This window comes from Lolium perenne, chromosome 1, assembly GCF_019359855.2.
Source record: "Lolium perenne isolate Kyuss_39 chromosome 1, Kyuss_2.0, whole genome shotgun sequence".
Classification (NCBI taxonomy): Eukaryota; Viridiplantae; Streptophyta; class Magnoliopsida; order Poales; family Poaceae; genus Lolium; species Lolium perenne.
The window spans coordinates 181,831,709-181,849,564 of NC_067244.2; the positions used below are offsets into that span (position 1 = coordinate 181,831,709).

The following is a 17,856-nucleotide window of genomic DNA, read 5'->3' on the forward strand; positions in this document are numbered from 1 at the left end:
GTAGCTAATCAAGGAGGGCGAGAAAATGTCTGTCTCTAGCTCCATCAACGGTGTGCCACTGCTTCCTGCGGCGAAAGCCGTTTCGACTGATGGCACAAGGCTGAACCCGGAGTGAATCCTGCTGTGAGTGTTGGGCCTCATCTTCTTCACCCTCAACGCTGACGATGACAGCAAGTATAGCAGTCTGATGCTTTGAACACCATCGAGCCATCATCCTCTTCTGCCTGCCTGCCTGATCCCGCATGGACGAATGGATGCTGAGATTATGATCACTACAGTTAGCTGTGTCAGTGCTACGAGTTGGCAATACATTGGAGTAACTACTAACTAGCAAAATAGGCCATTCATGTCGCAGCTATTACTGATCGTCTCCAAAGATTTTGGATATCTTAATTTAACATCCAGGAATCGTCGTGTTGGACAAATAAGGTAGCAAACAAACCATCGCTCTTACTGAATGAATCCGTCAATTTCGTTTCCAAATCACAACGGGGTGGTGGCGCAGTTGGCTAGCGCGTAGGTCTCATAGCTAAACGTGAGTTATCCTGAGGTCGAGAGTTCGAGCCTCTCTCATCCCAAAAACCTTGTAATGATGAAACGCTCATGTGACACCTGGGTCGTCACTTCTCCACCTGAATTATCAGGTGACAAAGAGCAAATCTGAACATTGATCTTCTTTTTTTGTCCCCTGCGCTTTTATGCAGCTAGTGTGCATTCTTTTGCAGACGGAGGAACCTTGCCAAGTTGCTTCCGATACTACAAGTGAAGGCGATTGGCAAAACATTTTGCCAATCAGGTAACCAAGCCATTTTACTTCATTCACTTCTGAAGTTTTGCAGCTTAACTAATGTTGTGGTTCAGTGAAGCATGCTCCTGCAACTGAAAGTTCAGTTAACTGGGAGTCTGGGACCTTGCCAAGTTGCTTCCGATACTACAAGTGAAGGTGATTGGCAAAACATTTTGCCGATCAGGTAACCAAGCCATTTTACTTCATTCACTTCTGAAGTTTTGCAGCTTAACTAATGCTGTGGTTCAGTGAAGCATGCTCCTGCAACTGAAAGTTCAGCTGGGAGTCTGGGACCTTGAATAGGTTGTATACAAGGAAAAAAATAGCGTGCTATAACAAAATAGCGTCGGCCGAAAAATACGCTATTAGCGATGTAGCGAGGCATGTCCAGAAACGCTATAGCGTGCTATTAGCACCGAAATAGCGCGCTATTTTTTCCATGGTTGTATAACACTAGTGGCTTGACTAGGGTTAACTTGCACAACGAGATAAAACAGTTTTTCCTGTACCTAGGGAAACTGAAGCCATTGCAAGCTACCAGCATAATTACGTAAAATGTCAACTAAGAACTGCTAGTGATTGCCAAAGTGAGTAGCTATTCTAAAACATTTGTCGTTGGCATTACCAGTGCATTAATTTTAACGTGTCAGCAGAATCCTATCAAACATCATTTGGGGCTAAACTCATAGTTCATTTGAGCTGCAACTTTGAAACCAGCAGGCCAGTTCCATGCTACAGCACTAGTTCTTCTGCATAACAAATGAGCAGAGTCCCGGTGAAGCTAAACAATTATGGGATTTCCTTCTCTTTGCCGGTAGAACAATATGCCTTATTTCGGTCACGAGCTATGAGAAGGGGAGTTCTGTCGAAGCAGCAGTATAGCTATAACATGGTTTACTGAATTATGTTTAATTGTCATGAATCTTATAACTTTGTTGATATGAGCCCCGTCACCAGTACCAATCAAGTTTGGTTTTGGAAGATGTGAGTGACCAGAGCACTAATGCATACACAAGCAAACATGTATAGAGTAACTTTATCCCGATCTTCCCCAAAGGAACGCTCTCATAAGACTGATGATGGCCGCCATGATTCCCTTTGTGATGTTCAAAGTGGTGTGGTACATGGTCCGAGAAGTAATCACAAACTTGATGACTGAACCATTTATTTTCTGGGTGTGCCTCTGTAGTCTGTACTCAGACTCTTGACTATCATGTGTGCTTTCCATTGTGATTCGGTAACTGTGAAGAGCGTTTCATCTACAGAATCGATTGATGAGTTTGTCATATGTATCGCGATCCACCTATCGATCAGACTTCAGAGGTCATATCGTACTGTGCTCACTAAAAGTTACAGATTTTTCATATCGTACTGTGCTCACTAAAAGTTACAGATTTTTCTTCGTCATAATCCAAGTTATACCTTCAATCAAGTTTGTTCCCCTGCCTTGTTGTTTGTTTAAGAAGATATATGATCACTATGAGAATTGCATAAACGAAGGAGACTATTCATCCGGTTCGACTGATTGTGGGACGCTACTGCGAGGTGTCACATTTGGGGCATATGCCCATTCCTAGCCACATATCTCTAACGGCGTCCCAAAATGATATTTTTATTTTTGTAATTTTTAGTCTTTGAACACATAAGGCCTAGTTTGGTATCAAACTATTTTTGAAGTATTCATGGGATACTTCAGCTTCAAAAGATACGGAATTATTAAATACTTTAATATGTTTGGATCCAATCAATATTGTGGTTTCGGAACTGAAGTATTCTCTAAAATTGTACCTTTTTGAAATATTGAATAAAAAGATCTGACTCTTTTTTTTTCTAAAACTGAGAAAGGAGAAAAACTGAAGTATTGTCTTGCTAGGAACTAAAATACTATGGTATTGATATACTTCAGTTTTAGTAAAACTTTGTTATCGAACTTGGCGTAAACAATTTTTAATTTTTAAACACACAATACTTTTTGTGAATGAAAATAAAATATACAGCAAAGTACATAATTTAAAATTCAATTTGATCAAGCTGCCGGCATAGTTTATGGCTGTTTTTTGAATCTCCATATATGCACAATGAGGTTATTTTGCAATTGGTAATGAGCATCTGGCTCATGAAGCTCTGCATACATGGCGAGAAAATTAACACCGTGAGTACCTGGTGATCAACATCCGCAAGATGATCCACATGTGTATTCGCTGGAGTCTTGATCTCATTTTCAAGGATTATGTTATGCATGATTACACAAGCATTCATCATATCTCGTTTTTGATCTTAAGACCAGGTAAAATCAGGTACCAAAAATAACAAATCGAGATTAGAGCACACCACTGCCGACGCCTTGGTTAGTTCAGCTGACAGGGTATGGGGAGGGACGATACAGCTCGGAGCGGCCGTGCGTCGGATTAGTACCAAATCCAGGATCCAGCCGGAGTCGGATTAGTACCAAATCCAGGATCCAAAGTCGGTTCAGCACTTGCATAATATACCACCATATATTGGGCTGGACACTGCACCTCCACGGAACGTCTCGGCGGCGCGCTCAGTCGTTATGGAACCTGCCGGCCGGACGAAGAAGCGGCCACGAACATATCGGAGTTTGGTGGATGATTCGAAGCTGCGCTCCTGCTGCTCCGCGGCTTGCCCTCATAAGCCTGACAACAACAATTGGTACCTCATCGGCTCCTCCCTTGCGAAATAATTCAAGTTCTTCTTAATTCAATTATTTTAATTTCGATTAAGATTATAGAAAATCATGCATATCAGCGTCTACAATCCCAACTTAGTTTTAGTAAATTTATCATACACTATATTTGTATGCACTATACACTGGCGGACGCAGCGGGGGGGCCGAGGGGGCCGTGGCCCACCCAGAAATTCGCGGGCCCAGAACTTAGACCCATGGAAAAAAAAGAAAAAAGGCCCGATTCGGCCCCAAACAAGTGACTTCTCGTCGACCTGTCGACCACGAGGCTCGATTCCGATTCCCCAATCCCCACGCGACGCGGCCATCGTCTCCCGACCCGACCGCAACCTCCACTCACCGTCGCCGCCCCAGGCCCGCCGCCGCTGTTGCCCGTCGACCACGCCCAGTCCTGCGCTCTGCCCAGTCCGGCGCTCGCCCACGGCCCGCCCCAGCTGCGCCCGCCCATGCCCCGCCTGGCCGCCTGGCCGAGCCGCGCTGACCGCAACACTGAACGCGGAGGCCCGCCCCGGACCGGATCTTCCCACGACCGAGCTGCGAGCCTGCGACCAGAACTCCAGAAGTGAGCGGCCGATTTTGCATATGAATGACTCTCAGTCTCTGTTATGCTTGTTCTCATGTTCTGTGTATGTTCTGTGCATATAAAGTGTTATTTTCATCATGATTTTCATGTGTCTCTGTATGTTTGTTCTGTGTATGTTAAGTCTTATATGACTTGAACCCCAACTTGAGATCTTTATTGATGACATGAGAAAAGATGATAGATTCAAATGTGTCAATCATCTTGGTGAGCTCTCTATTAAGCTTGTTGAAATAAAAAAAACATGTTGTTTATGATTTAGTTTACATGCTTCTTAAATTGATATTGCTTCTACCGGTTGCGACAGCGAATGTTGAAAGAGTATTTTCCGCAATGAGTCTAGTGAAAAACAAGTTGAAAAATAGTATGGGTGATAACCTCTTAAAACATTGCTTAGTGACATTTATCGAGCGAGGGGTGTTCATTCATGTAAGTGATGATACCATTGTTGAAACTTTCATGGCAATGCGAAACCGTAGATTGAAGAAATGATGTAAGTTTCTAATTATGCTATATTCTACATGTAAGACCCTTGTAATGTTTTGAACTATTTGTATGTAATCGTGCACATATATGTGTTGAACTCCAATGCAATGAATTTTTCTTGTATATTGTTCATTACTTCATTATGTAAAGGTTTTTCACATTTTGGGGGGTGCGCAAAAATTTTTTTTGAGGTATGCCCCCCCTCCAATTCTTTCCTGCGTCCGCCACTGGCACTATAGATGTTGCCGACACATTTTTTATTAGTTACGGTGTCAATCTTAGAGTAGTTCAACAAAGGACAAACCTAGATCTCCAATCATATTTGAACGCATGAAGCATCCGCTAGAAGCATTTCTTCTTCTTCACAACTAGGTCGAAAGCACGATCGTGATTTCGATATGATTTTCCGCTGTTTCGCAGGAGAGACTGGGCTGGTCTTGATGACGGACCCGCGGGGATCATCGCCGAGCGTGTCCTCGCTTTTGACGTCGCCGGCTATGTGCGCTTCCGCGCCGTGTGTCGCCCCTGGCGTCAGTGTTGCACCGAGCCACTGTCCCACAGCTGTCTGGACTGCCGGTTCCATCCAAGGAGGTGGACCATGCTCCAAGAGGAGCTCGCCACGCCGAGCCGCCACTGCTTCCTCAACACTTCCACTGGGCAGTGCGTCCAGGTCGACATCCCTGAGCTTTGTGACCATGAGCTGCTCGCCCTTACCCCTGAGGGCCTTCTTGTGCTAGCCCACAAGCCGTCGTGCGGCACCACCCTCTGCATGTTCAACCCGCTGACCCGCCACCTCATGCACCTCCTGCCGCTCAGCAAGCTACTGCCCTCTGGGTATCAGGACCTCCTTCCTGAGAGTGATGACCTTCTTTTAGGCCGAAACTTTGTAGCTTGGGGCTCTGGCATTGCAAACGAGAATTCAACAGTGGTGTTCTGCTTAAGCATGCTCAACACGATTGGCATGACCAAGCCCGGCGATGACCACTGGACGTTGCTACACTGCGATGGCAGTGACATGACTGCACCCATAATGTTTGAAGGACGCTTGTACTACGTTGCTAACAACGATGCTATCATGGTGCTAGAAATGAGCACTCCACGGCTTGAGGTGGCTGCCAAGCTCAATATGAGTGTCAGCCCAATGGCAGATAGTTTGCACCTCTTCAATAATTCCGGGGAGTTGATGCTCGTGCATAGAAGGTTTCGTCGGTGTAGACGGCGGCCAGGAGCCAATAATTACTTGGAGAGGTGCTATGACGTGTATCGAGTGGATTTAGACACTAGGACGCTACTCCCGGTCACGAGCTTGGGTGGGCGTGCGGTGTTCATGGGCATGTGGTGCTCTCTTTTAGTGTCTCCAAATGTTTTTCCCTCTGGCTCCGTTAGCAATGACACCATCTACTTGAGTTGTTGCGTGGACATACAAGCTAGCGCATATCATCTCGCGGATGGAAGCAGGGACGAAGGCACCGGCTGGAGATACAAGGATAGCTGGGTGCCACGCCCACATACTCTTGCTGACTCTCTATCTTTGTCAGTAACCATATAAGGAAACTAGTTGATACCCCGCGCGTTGCTGCGGCCATTGGTGTAGATTTTGTTATGTGGAACAACATGCGAAGAGTATATGAAAATAACACTCATTTGTATAACCATGTGTCCTACATGCCCAACGATGAAGGTGAGATTTTAACAGGATCATCCACATAATGAATTACTTGAACATTGGGATTTAACCGTGTGCCAATTTAACCTGCATAGATTGAAAGTGCCCTTCAAATCAATGCATTATGTTATACTAAAAAATCAAATAAACCGACTGAACAGGTGGTCGCAAAATGAAAGTCAATCTCAATATGCTTGGTGCGGGCGTGAAACACCGGATTGGCGGACAAGTATGTAGCACCAAGATTGTCGCACCACAGAACAGGTGGTCGCGACTGATGAACTCCAAGCTCCTTAAGGACCGACTGAATCCAGGTAGCTTCAGCGGTGCCATTAGCCAATGCCTTATATTCAGCCTCGGTACTAGAACGAGAAACAGTGGGCTGCTTGCGAGAGCTCCACGAAACGAGGTTGCACCCGAGGAAAATAGCAAAGCCTCCAGTAGAACGATGATCATCCGAGCAGCCCGTCCAATCAGCATCAGTGTAGATATTAAGCACAGGGGATGGATCGGGCCGAAAAATCAAACCAGTGGAGGTAGTACCTTTGACATAACGAAGAATCCGCTTGACGGCCTCGTAATGAACGGTCGTCGGCTGAGACAAATACTGACATACTTTGTTCAGAGCATAGGATAAATCCGGTCTCGTCAAGGTAAGATACTGTAGTCCTCCAATAATACTCCGATACCGGAAAGCATCATCGCTACTAAGGCGATCACAAGTGTCGCGAGTCAATTTGTCCGTAGCGGACATCAGGGTGGTCACGACACGACATTGTTCTATGTTAGCCCGATGAAGAATATCCAAAGCATACTTATGTTGGGTGAGAACCATCCCCTGGGATGTATAGCAAGCCTCAATACCGAGAAACTAGTCAAGTCGTCCAAGATCTTTAATAGGAAATGCACGTGAAAGAGTCTGAATAAGACGATCAACAGCTGTGGCGGAAGAACCAGCAAGAACAATATCATCAACATCTACGAGCATATAGACCTGGACACTGTGATGATCGAAGATGAAGAGAGAGGTATCGGCCTTACTGGAGACAAAATCAAGCTGAAATAATTTATCACTAAGACGAGCATACCACGCGCTTGGAGACTGTTTGAGACCATATAAGGCCCGCTGAAGTTTATACACATGCTGGGGATAACGAGGGTCCTCAAAACCAGAAGGCTGCTTCATATACACATCTTCCTAAAGAAAACCATGAAGGAAGGCATTACTAACATCAATCTACCGAAGACACCAGCCACAAGAGACTGCAAGCGAGAGCACAGGGCGAACAATGACCGGTTTAACCACGGGGCTGAATGTGTCATGATAGTCAATACCGTGTTGTTGAGTGAAACCTTATGCAACTAGGCGAGCTTTGTATTTATCAACAGACCCATCCGGCCGAAACTTAGTTTTGAAAAATCCACTTACTACCAATGATGTTGGTGCCATGAGGCCGAGGAACCAGAGTCCATGTGCGATTGCGATGAAGTGCATCAAATTCTTCTTCCATGGCAGTCCTCCAGGTAGATTCAGCTAGTGCAGTCCGATGAGATGCCGGAACAGCGAGAGATGCACTCTGACGATACGGATTGTATCGGACAGTCCCATCCGTGTACTCCTTCTGACGATGTATAGCATTGCGCCTCCGAGTGACCAAGGGATGCTGGTCTGGAGGAGCATGGGCAGAAGAACCATCTGAGGTCGGCTGATCGCTCGCAGGAGAGCCAGCTGCAGACGAGAGCTGGCGAGGCGACGTCCCGGCTGCGGGCGTGGCAGAAGTCGGTCGGCAGAGAAGGCCCAGCAGGGGACCTAGAGGGAGCCCCGTCGAAGGGCATGGGCCGTCCAGGAGAAGAGGCCTAGCAGTGGCCTCGGGAGGGGCTGGGGAAGCCGGATCAGTTCCTGGCATCCCAACAGATCCTGAGCGGGCCGGGACGTCCCCAGACACGGAGAACGGAGCATGCACATCAGACGTACACTAAAAAAATTCACATCAGACGTACCATGCACGACGATCGGAGGAGCATCAGCGATCGGAGCCTGCACATCCTGCACAAACACAACAGAAGAAAGATCGGGCGGGTCAATCGGCAGCATGGTACGCGTGTTAGTATTCTGAATAGCTGGTTCGTGCAAAGGAAAAGCAACTGGATGGAGTTGAGACACATCAATGGTAACACCGGGAGTGGCGAAAGGAAACACCGTCTCGTCGAAAATAACATCACGAGAGATGTAGATGCGACCCATGCGGCGGTCGAGACACTTATAGCCCTTATGCATGAGACTGTACCCAATGAAGACACACATCTTTGATCGAAACTCTAACTTACGGGAGTTGTATTTACGAAGGCTTGTCCAACAAGCGCAACAAAACATGCACAAAAATGAGTATTCGAGGGCTAGTTTGAGGAGACGGTAGAGTGGGGTGGTGTTGTCAAGAACAAGGGATGGCATTCTATTGATAAGGTATCATGCAGTGAGAAAAGCTTCGTCCTAAAACCGCAATGGGAGAGACGAGTGAGCGAGAAGGGCTAACCCTGTTTTGAAAAGGTGACGATGCTTGCGTTCGGCAATACCGTTTTTCTGAGATGTGTGAGGGCATGACACACGGTGAGAGATACCCGTGCGCTGAAAATACGCATGAAGGCGATGATATTCACCGCCACAATCTGACTGAACAACACGGATTTTGGTGTTTAGGAGGCGCTCAACGTGATTCTGAAAAACATAAAAAATGCCCTCGACATCAGATTTGTGTTTGATCAAATATACCCAACAATGGCGACTATAATCATCAATAAAACTGACATAATATTTAAAGCCTCCAGAAGAAGGTAAAGCAGGACGCCAAACATCGGTGTGAACAAGCTTAAGAGGTGTAAGTGAAACACGAGAGGAATGATTATAAGGTAATTGATGACTCTTAGCACGCTGACAAGCATCACATACTAATGACTCAAAGTTTGGAGAACATGGCAAATTATTGGACCTAACAATGTTTTGAACTACATTATGTGAAGGATGACTGAGACATTGATGCCATTGGCAAGACGAAAGCTTGACGCTGGACGATGCATGACGTGCATGGGAGAGAGCTCGACCGAAGGGGAGTGGGTAAAGACCACCACGACTCCTACCGCAAAGTATGACATTCCTCGTGACCTTGTCCTTAACAAAGAAAAAATGTTGATGAAACTCAATGAAAATATCATTGTCAGAAACACGGCGATAGACAGAGAGCGAACTTTTGCTAATATTAGGAACATGTAGAATATTTTTCAGGACAAGGGAGTGCGATGAACCAGCTAAACATGAGTGACCTGGACTTGATCCTTGCCGTGATAGGGCTCTTGGACATGCATGCGCCCCATGTCGTTGGTGAGGTGGTTGGTTGCTCCCGTGTCCATGAACCACGGACGATCTTCGTGATAAGCGGCAGTGGAGTTGCCCGACCGCTGATCATTGGCTTGGTACACTTGATTGAAGCGGGTGCGGTAGTTGAGGGCGTCATGCCCCCAAATATCACATATCCGGCATTGTGGGCGGAAGCGACAGTTGCGGCCATTACGGTTTCTGCCACCACCATTGCCGCCATTGCCGCCGCCGTAGCCGTGACCGCCGCCACCATTGCCACCGTTGTAGCCGTTACCACCGCCACCATTGCCACCGCCGTAGCTGTTACCGCCACCATTGCGGTTGCCACAGTTTCCTTGGTAGCCACCACCATGGTTGTTGTAGTTGTTGCCGCCTTGTTGTCCTCCGTTTGGACGCCCTCCTTGGCGGCCGTTGTTGGGGTTGTCGTACGTGCGCCCCCGCTGCGTCCCTGGTCACCGCGACGTGCAACAGTGTTGGCCAAGGAGGTGAAGTCGACGGCATGAGTGTTCTGCCCGTGGATAGCCTCACACGAGAGCAGCATTAAATAGAAGTTGGGGACGGAAAGCACCTAGCCGGTGTTGTTGAGGACAGTCAGGGAGGACTGTAGTCCCTCAAGCTGCGAGCCGAGACCGACGACCATGTAGTCGATGAGCTCATCATCAGAGATAGGACTGCCGACCATAGCCAGCGCATCGGCAAACCCCTTCATCTTGTTGAAGTAGTCAGAGGCGGACATGTCCATCTTCTTCGTCGTCGTGAGCTGGCGACGGATTTGGCGAACACCTGCCCGGTTTTGGGCGGAGAACATGGCGGTGAGGCAGCTCCAGACGGCGGCGGACGTATTCCGCCCAACCATCTGTCTGAGGATGTCCTCGGTCATTGACCCGAGGAGGATGGAGAGGATGCGCTGATCAGTATACCACCAGTAAGCATACGCATGGTTGGGCTGCGTGACGGCGTCCGCCCCGGCGCCGGTGGTGATCGTCATCGGCGGTGCTGCACAACTACCGTCGAGGAAGCCGAGCCAACCTTGGCCGACAATGTTGGAATGACCTGCATCCTCCATAGCTGGTAATTCGTGCGGTCGAGGCGCACCGTTATCGTGTTGGTGTAGGAGGTGGGAGCGTCGATGTAGGCACAGAGGTGATCACGCCGGCAGGCGCGGAAACAGAGAGAGAGGAGGAGGTGGCGCCGGCGGTGTGAGAAACCTGCAGCGAGGTAGACGCCATCGCCGCGAGAGGGACCCGAGATCGGGAACGCGCTCTGGTACCAAGTTTATCTACAGGGAAATTGAGAAAACTAATAAGTTTTATAGTCACTACAAAATTTGCTAGGATTTATCCATTTTATGTAGCCTAGAATATGAGGTTGTTTGTATACCATTGTAGTATACATCCTTGGCTATCTCTATAATTTGGTTTCAGATTTTTTGAAATTTTGAAATACGAATTCTAACTGTTCTTAAATAAAGCACTACCGTTGGCCTTTGTTTTAAATTTTCCGCTATATGTTCAATATAAATAATGCTCCCCTTCAATCTAAGATGTTTTAGATTTATTCATTTATTTACTCATAGTAGCTAGCTGACGCCCCATTACATATCACCGGTCAGCTAATACGCGGTACCACTGTCACTGGCCGTTTTCACTGAACCGCGAACCCAGCGGACAACCCGCTCGCGAAGGGCCTCTGGTTGTTGCAGTCGAGGTTGCTACCGTACCCCACGCCGAGGATGTCGCAGTACCGCTGGTAGAACCCGATCCTGTCGGCCACACGAGGGTCTGGGCCGATGCCGCACTCGAGGCCGCCGTTGATGATGTTGGTGATCACGCCGTAGCCGGGCGAGCGGCCGGCTGCGACGTCTGCTGCCGACGGCGTCCACTGCCCTGTGATCACCGCGTGCGGCGACGGCTTGTTCGCCTGCGCCGTCATCCAGAACCACAACGCGGTCTTGAACGACACCGTGGGGTCCGTCGCCACCAGGTCCGGGTTGTTCAGCAGGTCCACGCCGATCGCGCGCCCCGCCGGGCCGTAGTTGTAGTTCCAGGAGAGCTGGATGGGGCCACGGCCGTAGTACTGCCTGCCGGAAGCGCACGGCCACTCGGAACTCGGCTGGCAGTAGTAGTCGGGCGGCGGGTTCCTCTCCTCCTTGTAGCAGTAGCCCCACGAGTAGGGTCCGTCGGGCGCGGTCGGCCACCCGCCGGTGGTCTCGTGGGAAGTTTGGCCCAGGAACGCGGCCACCTCACGCTTCCGCGTGTCCGTGTTCCCCGTCGTGCCAAAGGCTGGGAACGCGGCGGCAGCGGCGAGGAAGGCGTCGTAGGTGTAGAACCCGACGGCGAGGCACCCGGACCCGGGGTCGTTTCGGTGGAGGAGGAGCCGGTCGAAGACGTCTCTGGGCACGATGGACGCCACGCCCTCGCCTGGAGGAGCCGGGCCGCAGCCGCTGCACTGGCTCTGGCAGCCGGCACCGCAGTAGTCCGCGGTGCTGCCGCAGTATCCGAAGCGGCTGCAGCAGAGGCAGTTCGGGCAGGTCGCGCCGCCGGCCTGCGACCCGCAGGTCTGGGCGCGAGCGGCCGTGGTGAGCACCATGGCCAGGACGGCCAGGATGGCTAGTCCCGGGGCTCTCCGTATTGGCATGGTTTGAAGTCGTTTGATCGTTGCTGCTTGATAGTGGCGCGAGCGCGAAGTGCCGCCTTTTAAACACCAATTCTTGTGTGCGGATCGGTGGAGAGAAGTCATGCTGCCGCCGCTGGTTACGATAGTGTACACTGTCAGGTCAGCTTCGTGAATTCGTGATGCACGCGTCATTGAAGTAGCGTGTTTTCGAGCCAACGACATGTCTGTAGATTTAGTGCTTCAATTCTTATGAATTGGCTTAGTCCTGCTGCCCTTTGCCCTATGCATTAGGTTTACGTGAGAACCGACAAACTCCTATGGCCGATCGACACGGCATATGCTTTCTAAGGCACGGTGTTAATGGGCGCCAAGGCTACACACTAGGACGGTGGAAGAACGTAATATGAACTTCTATTTCTGGACCGGATAAGGACCTATTCAGGTAAGATAGTGACCAGAGCTACTGCTAAACGCAAGGCTGGTCTCATCAAGGGTCTCGTGTCGCCTCTTACAATAAAGAGATGAGAAAATGAAAGCAGGCAGGTATCTATCTATTATATATTATATATTATATATCTATACCTAATAATAAAGGAGCTAAGGTTTCTGCCAAAATTTTCGTCCAACATTTTTTTGGACGGTTTTGCCCTCCCACCAAATCGCATAATACATCAACTGCCCTGATACCGGTTCGGTTTGTTTCGTTTTCTTTGGTTTCAGTTTTAGTCTTTCCTCCTCCCCACCGTGACCCTGCAGATCCGCCTCCCGCTCTGGTCCCGGGTGCTGGCTCTGTCCCGTCCCAATCCCCCTCACCAGTACGCGCAGGCGGGAAGTGAGCACGGCGGCGAGAAGGAGCGGCGCCGGAAGCAGCACGCGTAGGCGGGAGGGTGACCAGGAGCAGGGGAACCTCCCCTCGCGGCTTGCGCTTAACGTCAATTTCTCCCGATTCTCTCTCGTGCGGTGGCAGAATGAAGAAGATGTAGAGGAGGCTACTGCCAGCAAGGGTAGAGCCATGGCGGCCAACGGGGAAACAGACGGACATCGCCCTCGCCTCCCCTTCCTCTTGCTCCAGTCCACCCGCAAGCTCCACTCCCGGAGGCGCTCCCATCGCAGCAGGCGTTCCGGCGACCAGCTCCGTTAGCTGGGGAGACGGATTCCCGGTAGTTCCGGCGGCTGGGGAGGCGGATTCCGGTGGAATTGGCGTCGGTTGGTGGATTTATGTTCAATGATAGACGCATCTCGGGCAGAAACCACGCGCTGGATGGAGTCAACGCCTCATGTGGTCGATTCTTCTCCCCTCATTGCCCTGGTCCGCTCTGATTCCGCTGGTGGTGAGACGACGAGGTATTCACCTCGAGAGAAGCCACGCACTAGGCTGCATAATTACACGGCCCACAACTTCTGTTTGGATTTGTTTACCTTTTTTTTTGTGTGTTTGTCCTTGGATGTGTCATATGGCCCAAAACATTTCCAATCACGCGAGCCCATGACACATAGGAATAGGAATCAGATTGATAGCTCGATCAGACGCTGCCGACACGGTGCTGATATGTCAAACGTTTTAGTCCCACATTGCTCCCTTACATTAACACTCACCGGTTTATATACGTTGGCACATTGTGGAGTATCACCGAGCTGAGTTAGGGATCATCGAGAAGCAGCACGGTTGTTTGGTTTGAAGATGTGGGTATGTGATGCGAGCTAATTATAAGCATGAGTGTTGGGCTCTGCCCGGCTAAGCATGGCGCATGATTATAAAGAGAGATAATTGTTGAGAATCAACAACGCAGTCGGCCCCAGTGGCGATGAGACAAGATGTGCACGCTCGACACAACGAAAAGCGAGGCGAGGAGACCCTTAATGGAGGTGGAGGCGGCCTAGGGGGCGCGGGCGGATGCGTTGGCGGCGCAACTAGAGGAGGAGGACAACGAGGCGGAGCAGGAGGACGACGACGGGCCGCACCGGGACGATAGGCTAGGGTTTGGATGAAATATAACCGTTTTCATTTGAACTTGTAATATATAACCTTTATTTTCGTGCACTTTTATTTATTTGGCGTGCGTTTTTAGGGGACGCAGCTGGGGAGTGACGTCCCCTAAACGCGACACAAAGGAAACACGTCCCCCAAACACTCGACCCGGCGCCATTTGGGGAACGTGGCTGGAGATGCTCTTACATATTGAGATGGATGCCCTAAAAAGTCGAAAGGATATTACTCGACAGAGTAAATACTGGCCGCTGGCTTCGACAAATGCAAGAATCTAAAGGACATATTTTTCTTTGTCTGTTCATTAATTTTTACATTTGTTTACTCATGTAACTTGATTTTATATGACTGGAGTACATGATTATTAAAAAAATTATGTCGTATTTCGTCATGGGTACCTTGCAATGTCGTATTACCTGCTGGAACTACATACAAAGTATCATGAAGCTGATCCCGTTGCAACGCACGAGCATTTCTGCTAGTATACTAATAATAAAGGAGCTAAGGTTTCTGCCAAAATTTTCGTCCAACTATTTATTAGACGGATTTACCCTCCACCAATTTCCATATTACGGCACAATGCCATGTACCGGTTCGATTTGTTCGTTTCGTTTCTTCTGGTCAAAACGGCAGCCCGATTTGTTCGTTTCGTTTCTTCTGGTCAAAACGGTAGTCCGTGAGGCTGCAGCAGCCGAATGAGATCCGGTGCCCCGACTGAGGCAGGGCACGGATGAACAGTACCGTGCCCTGCTGCCTTTTCTGCCCGTTGGATCAAGAACCGATGGCTGGATGAACGTGAACAGGCGCATGCTACTGGGGGACATCTACAGTGCGTATGCTACAGTATTTTGCTACAGTGCATCGTCCACAGTACCTACTACAGTGACAGCCACAGTGCATGCTACAGTGCAAAATCTGGTCTATTCATTTTCGATCCAACGGCCAAGGCAGCAGGGCACGGTACTGTTCATCCGTGCCCTGCCTCAGTCGGGGCACCGGATCTACTGGTAATGCCCAGCTCAGCGGGTCCCACGGCGAAGCTACCCAGCTCGACGGCACGGAGGTGCAGCGCCGCGCGGAACACGCCGTTGACGGTGTCGGACAGACGGTCCAGCAGCGCATCCAGCTCCTCTGTCCGCTTCTCCACCTCCCGCGCCGCGCGCACCGCCGCCTCGTCGTCCCCAGCGTCTTGGGCTTCGAGGAGCGCCGCGAGCTTGTCGACGGCTTTGTCCACGGCGTCCACCTCGCTGGTGTTGGGGTCGGCTAGGACGGCGAGCTGGCTGGCGAGCAAGTTGAGGGGCTCCACCCACGGGAGGTCACCGGAGACGAGGAGGGGGAAGGAGCCGGAATCGTCCACGGCGTCCACCTCGCTGGTGTTGGCGTTGGCGAGGACGGCGAGCTGGCTGGCGAGCGCATTGAGGAGCTCCGCCCACGAGAGGTCGCCGGAGAGGCGGAGACGAGGAGGGGGAAGAGCCGGAATTGAGCTTCTCGCCGCCGAGGATGGTGGCCGCGGCCGTCGCGGCGAGCGAGGAGACCGTGTTGACGGCGAGGAGGACGCGGGAGGCGCCGGCGAGCCGCCGACCTGCGCCACGGGGCGGGCTGACGAACGGCACGGACGGGAGCGACACGGGCGGCGAGGAATCCCCGGCGCCCCGTCCGCCGTGGTCGGCGAGCGCGGCGCGCGCGCGCTGGACAGACGACGGGGACCTGCAGGACGACAACAGGAGGTGGAGCGCGAGGCGGGAGAGGAGGCGGCGGCGGTGCAGGAGGCCGACAAAGGCGGCGATGGCGTTGCGGGCGTCGCGGCGACGGCGGCAGACGTGGCGCCCCACTGGCCGGCGGCGGAGGAGAGCGCGGGCGCGACGTCCCCGAGCGTGGCCGCGAGGAGGTCGGCCAGACGCGACAGCGCCGCGAGCGGGGAGGATGGCAAGGGCAGCAGGCTCCGGAGGCGCACGGCGAGGGCGGCGTTGAAGCGGGAGACCACCCCCCGGTGCCGCGGGCGTCGGCCCCTCGGACCGAGCTCCAAGCTGGGCGTTGTGCTCTGTCGCTCTCTGTGTTCCGCGGGCGCCGCGGGCGACGTCTTGCGGCTCCTCTTCACAAGGTTCAGGTAGCAACTCTGCTCTGCTCCGTGTTCTTTCTTCCTGATGTTTCCTGATATCTTGTACTACTTCTAATGTTTGCTGTACAACCTGTACCAATATGCTCTTGTTTGTGCAGGTGTTGGTTGTGTGCGAGCCATGAACCGCGGCAATGGCAAAGGCGGCGCGAGGAACGGCGGGATGCTGGAGCTGCAACTGAACCTGTCGCCGCCTGTGATGATGGATGTGGACGGCGGCCACGGCCACGACGACAGCGGGTCGTCCTCGCCGAGCTCCTGCGTGTCGTCGGATGGCAGCCCCGGAAGCAAGTCGCCGATGGTGATCGGGGCCTGCACGCGGTGCCTCATGTACTGCATGGTGGAGAAGAAGGACTTCCCCACCTGTATGAACTGCAAGCAGCCCTGCCTCGTGGACCTCCTCCAGCAGGGCGCTGGCGGTGGCGCCAGCGCTGGCGCCTCCGCGGACGGCGAGAAGAAGCGCGGCAGGCGCAAGTGAAGACCGCGGTGCGAGCGCGTGCCTGTCCAGTGGATGCTCACACGGATGGTTAGTCCACAAATCACTCCTGATTGGTTAGTCCACAAATCATGTCACATGTTTTCAGTATCTCCTTATTTGTAGTCAGATAATGAATTGCTCATTGTTTGTTTCTTGCAGGGAATTGATGTAGAAGCAATAGAAGAGATGGCAGCAATCAATACATCCAATTCATCTGTTTCTGTAGATATAGAGGTAAATTTTCAAATGCCAAAAAAAAAAACGGCATATCAGTCAGACATTGAATGTTTTAGTGTTTGTTTCTTACAAATAAGTGAGGAAGTATCAGTAAAAGATATACCAGCCAGCAGGATAGATAAGTCACCTGTTTCTATGGATGAGGAGGTAAAATTTGAATACCTTCTGTTAGTTTTTCCTAGCATGGTGTATGCTTGTTATACGTCCTAGCTTAGCTCTCTAGGCCAATTAGTTCTGAGTTCTGACCACAGTTATTCCATCTCCTTCAAATTGTTGTCATCTTTCACCGTACAGTAAGTATCAAAGTAGATGAGATGTACACGTAGTCTAGATTGGAAGCAGAATATGTGTTGTAGTGCTATAATAGATGAATTATGTAATTGTGCTCAAAACTCATTAATTACAAAAAACAACTTTTCTGTTATTTCAGGAATTGAAATTCAACGTTGAATCAACCATTGTTGATGATTTTGATAATAGGCCTCTAAAAAAGATGAAGTTCTAAAACATGTGTTTTAGATGATCCATTGTCATCTCTTACCATCTCCACCGCATCTATCCTTTCGGAACTGTTAGTTCAGAATTGATGAATGAAGAACCATTGCCTCCATCACCAAACAAGTTGGTCTTATCTCCAGTTTCAGCGGAAGATGATAAACATATAATAATACTTTAACATAAGACTATCTCCCAGGAGGTAAAATATTGCATTGTTTGTATTTATCCACAACGGTTTTTTTCTATTTTAAGCTTAATATATTTTTCTCTGCCGCAGCAACGCGTGGGCATTGTCCTAGTATATACTAAAAGCAAAATAAGGATG

General features: G+C 50.3%; 3 protein-coding genes and 2 non-coding genes across 6 annotated transcripts; 3 read left to right on the forward strand and 2 right to left on the reverse strand.

Moving 5' to 3' along the window:
• Positions 1–490: 490 nt before the first annotated feature.
• Positions 491–578, forward strand: TRNAM-CAU (transfer RNA methionine (anticodon CAU)). Its single transcript is given in 2 exon segments — positions 491–528; positions 543–578. It is a non-coding gene; the product is annotated as a tRNA-Met (tRNA).
• A 3,362-nt stretch (positions 579–3,940) lies between these two features.
• LOC127335446 (uncharacterized) lies at positions 3,941–6,270 on the forward strand. The gene is made up of 3 exons (XM_051362098.1): positions 3,941–4,056; positions 4,981–5,760; positions 6,099–6,270. The coding sequence occupies exons 1-3, from the start codon at positions 3,941–3,943 to the stop codon at positions 6,268–6,270; spliced, it is 1,068 nt and encodes a 355-aa protein (XP_051218058.1).
• A 4,861-nt stretch (positions 6,271–11,131) lies between these two features.
• Positions 11,132–12,282, reverse strand: LOC127314701 (chitinase 2-like). Its single transcript, XM_051345222.2, has one exon. It carries the CDS (start codon positions 12,234–12,236, stop codon positions 11,244–11,246), a length of 993 nt encoding a protein of 330 aa, XP_051201182.1. The 5' UTR covers positions 12,237–12,282; the 3' UTR covers positions 11,132–11,243.
• A 2,376-nt stretch (positions 12,283–14,658) lies between these two features.
• Positions 14,659–16,441, reverse strand: LOC127335428 (uncharacterized). Its single transcript, XR_011749114.1, has 3 exons — positions 16,435–16,441; positions 15,688–16,353; positions 14,659–15,572 (listed from the first exon to the last, which is right to left on the reverse strand). It is a non-coding gene; the product is annotated as an uncharacterized protein (transcript).
• Positions 16,178–17,433, forward strand: LOC127314710 (protein GL2-INTERACTING REPRESSOR 2). Of its 2 annotated transcripts, none has more exons than XR_007859825.2 (3): positions 16,178–16,309; positions 16,420–16,870; positions 16,956–17,432. XR_007859825.2 is itself a non-coding variant. In XM_051345233.2 (3 exons), exon 2 carries the CDS (start codon positions 16,440–16,442, stop codon positions 16,794–16,796), a length of 357 nt encoding a protein of 118 aa, XP_051201193.1. In that variant the 5' UTR covers positions 16,178–16,309; positions 16,420–16,439; the 3' UTR covers positions 16,797–16,844; positions 16,956–17,433. The 2 variants fall into 2 exon arrangements, 1 of the variants encoding a protein (XP_051201193.1); XM_051345233.2 differs by having other exon boundaries at positions 16,420–16,844; positions 16,956–17,433.
• The last annotated feature ends 423 nt before the right edge of the window (positions 17,434–17,856 follow it).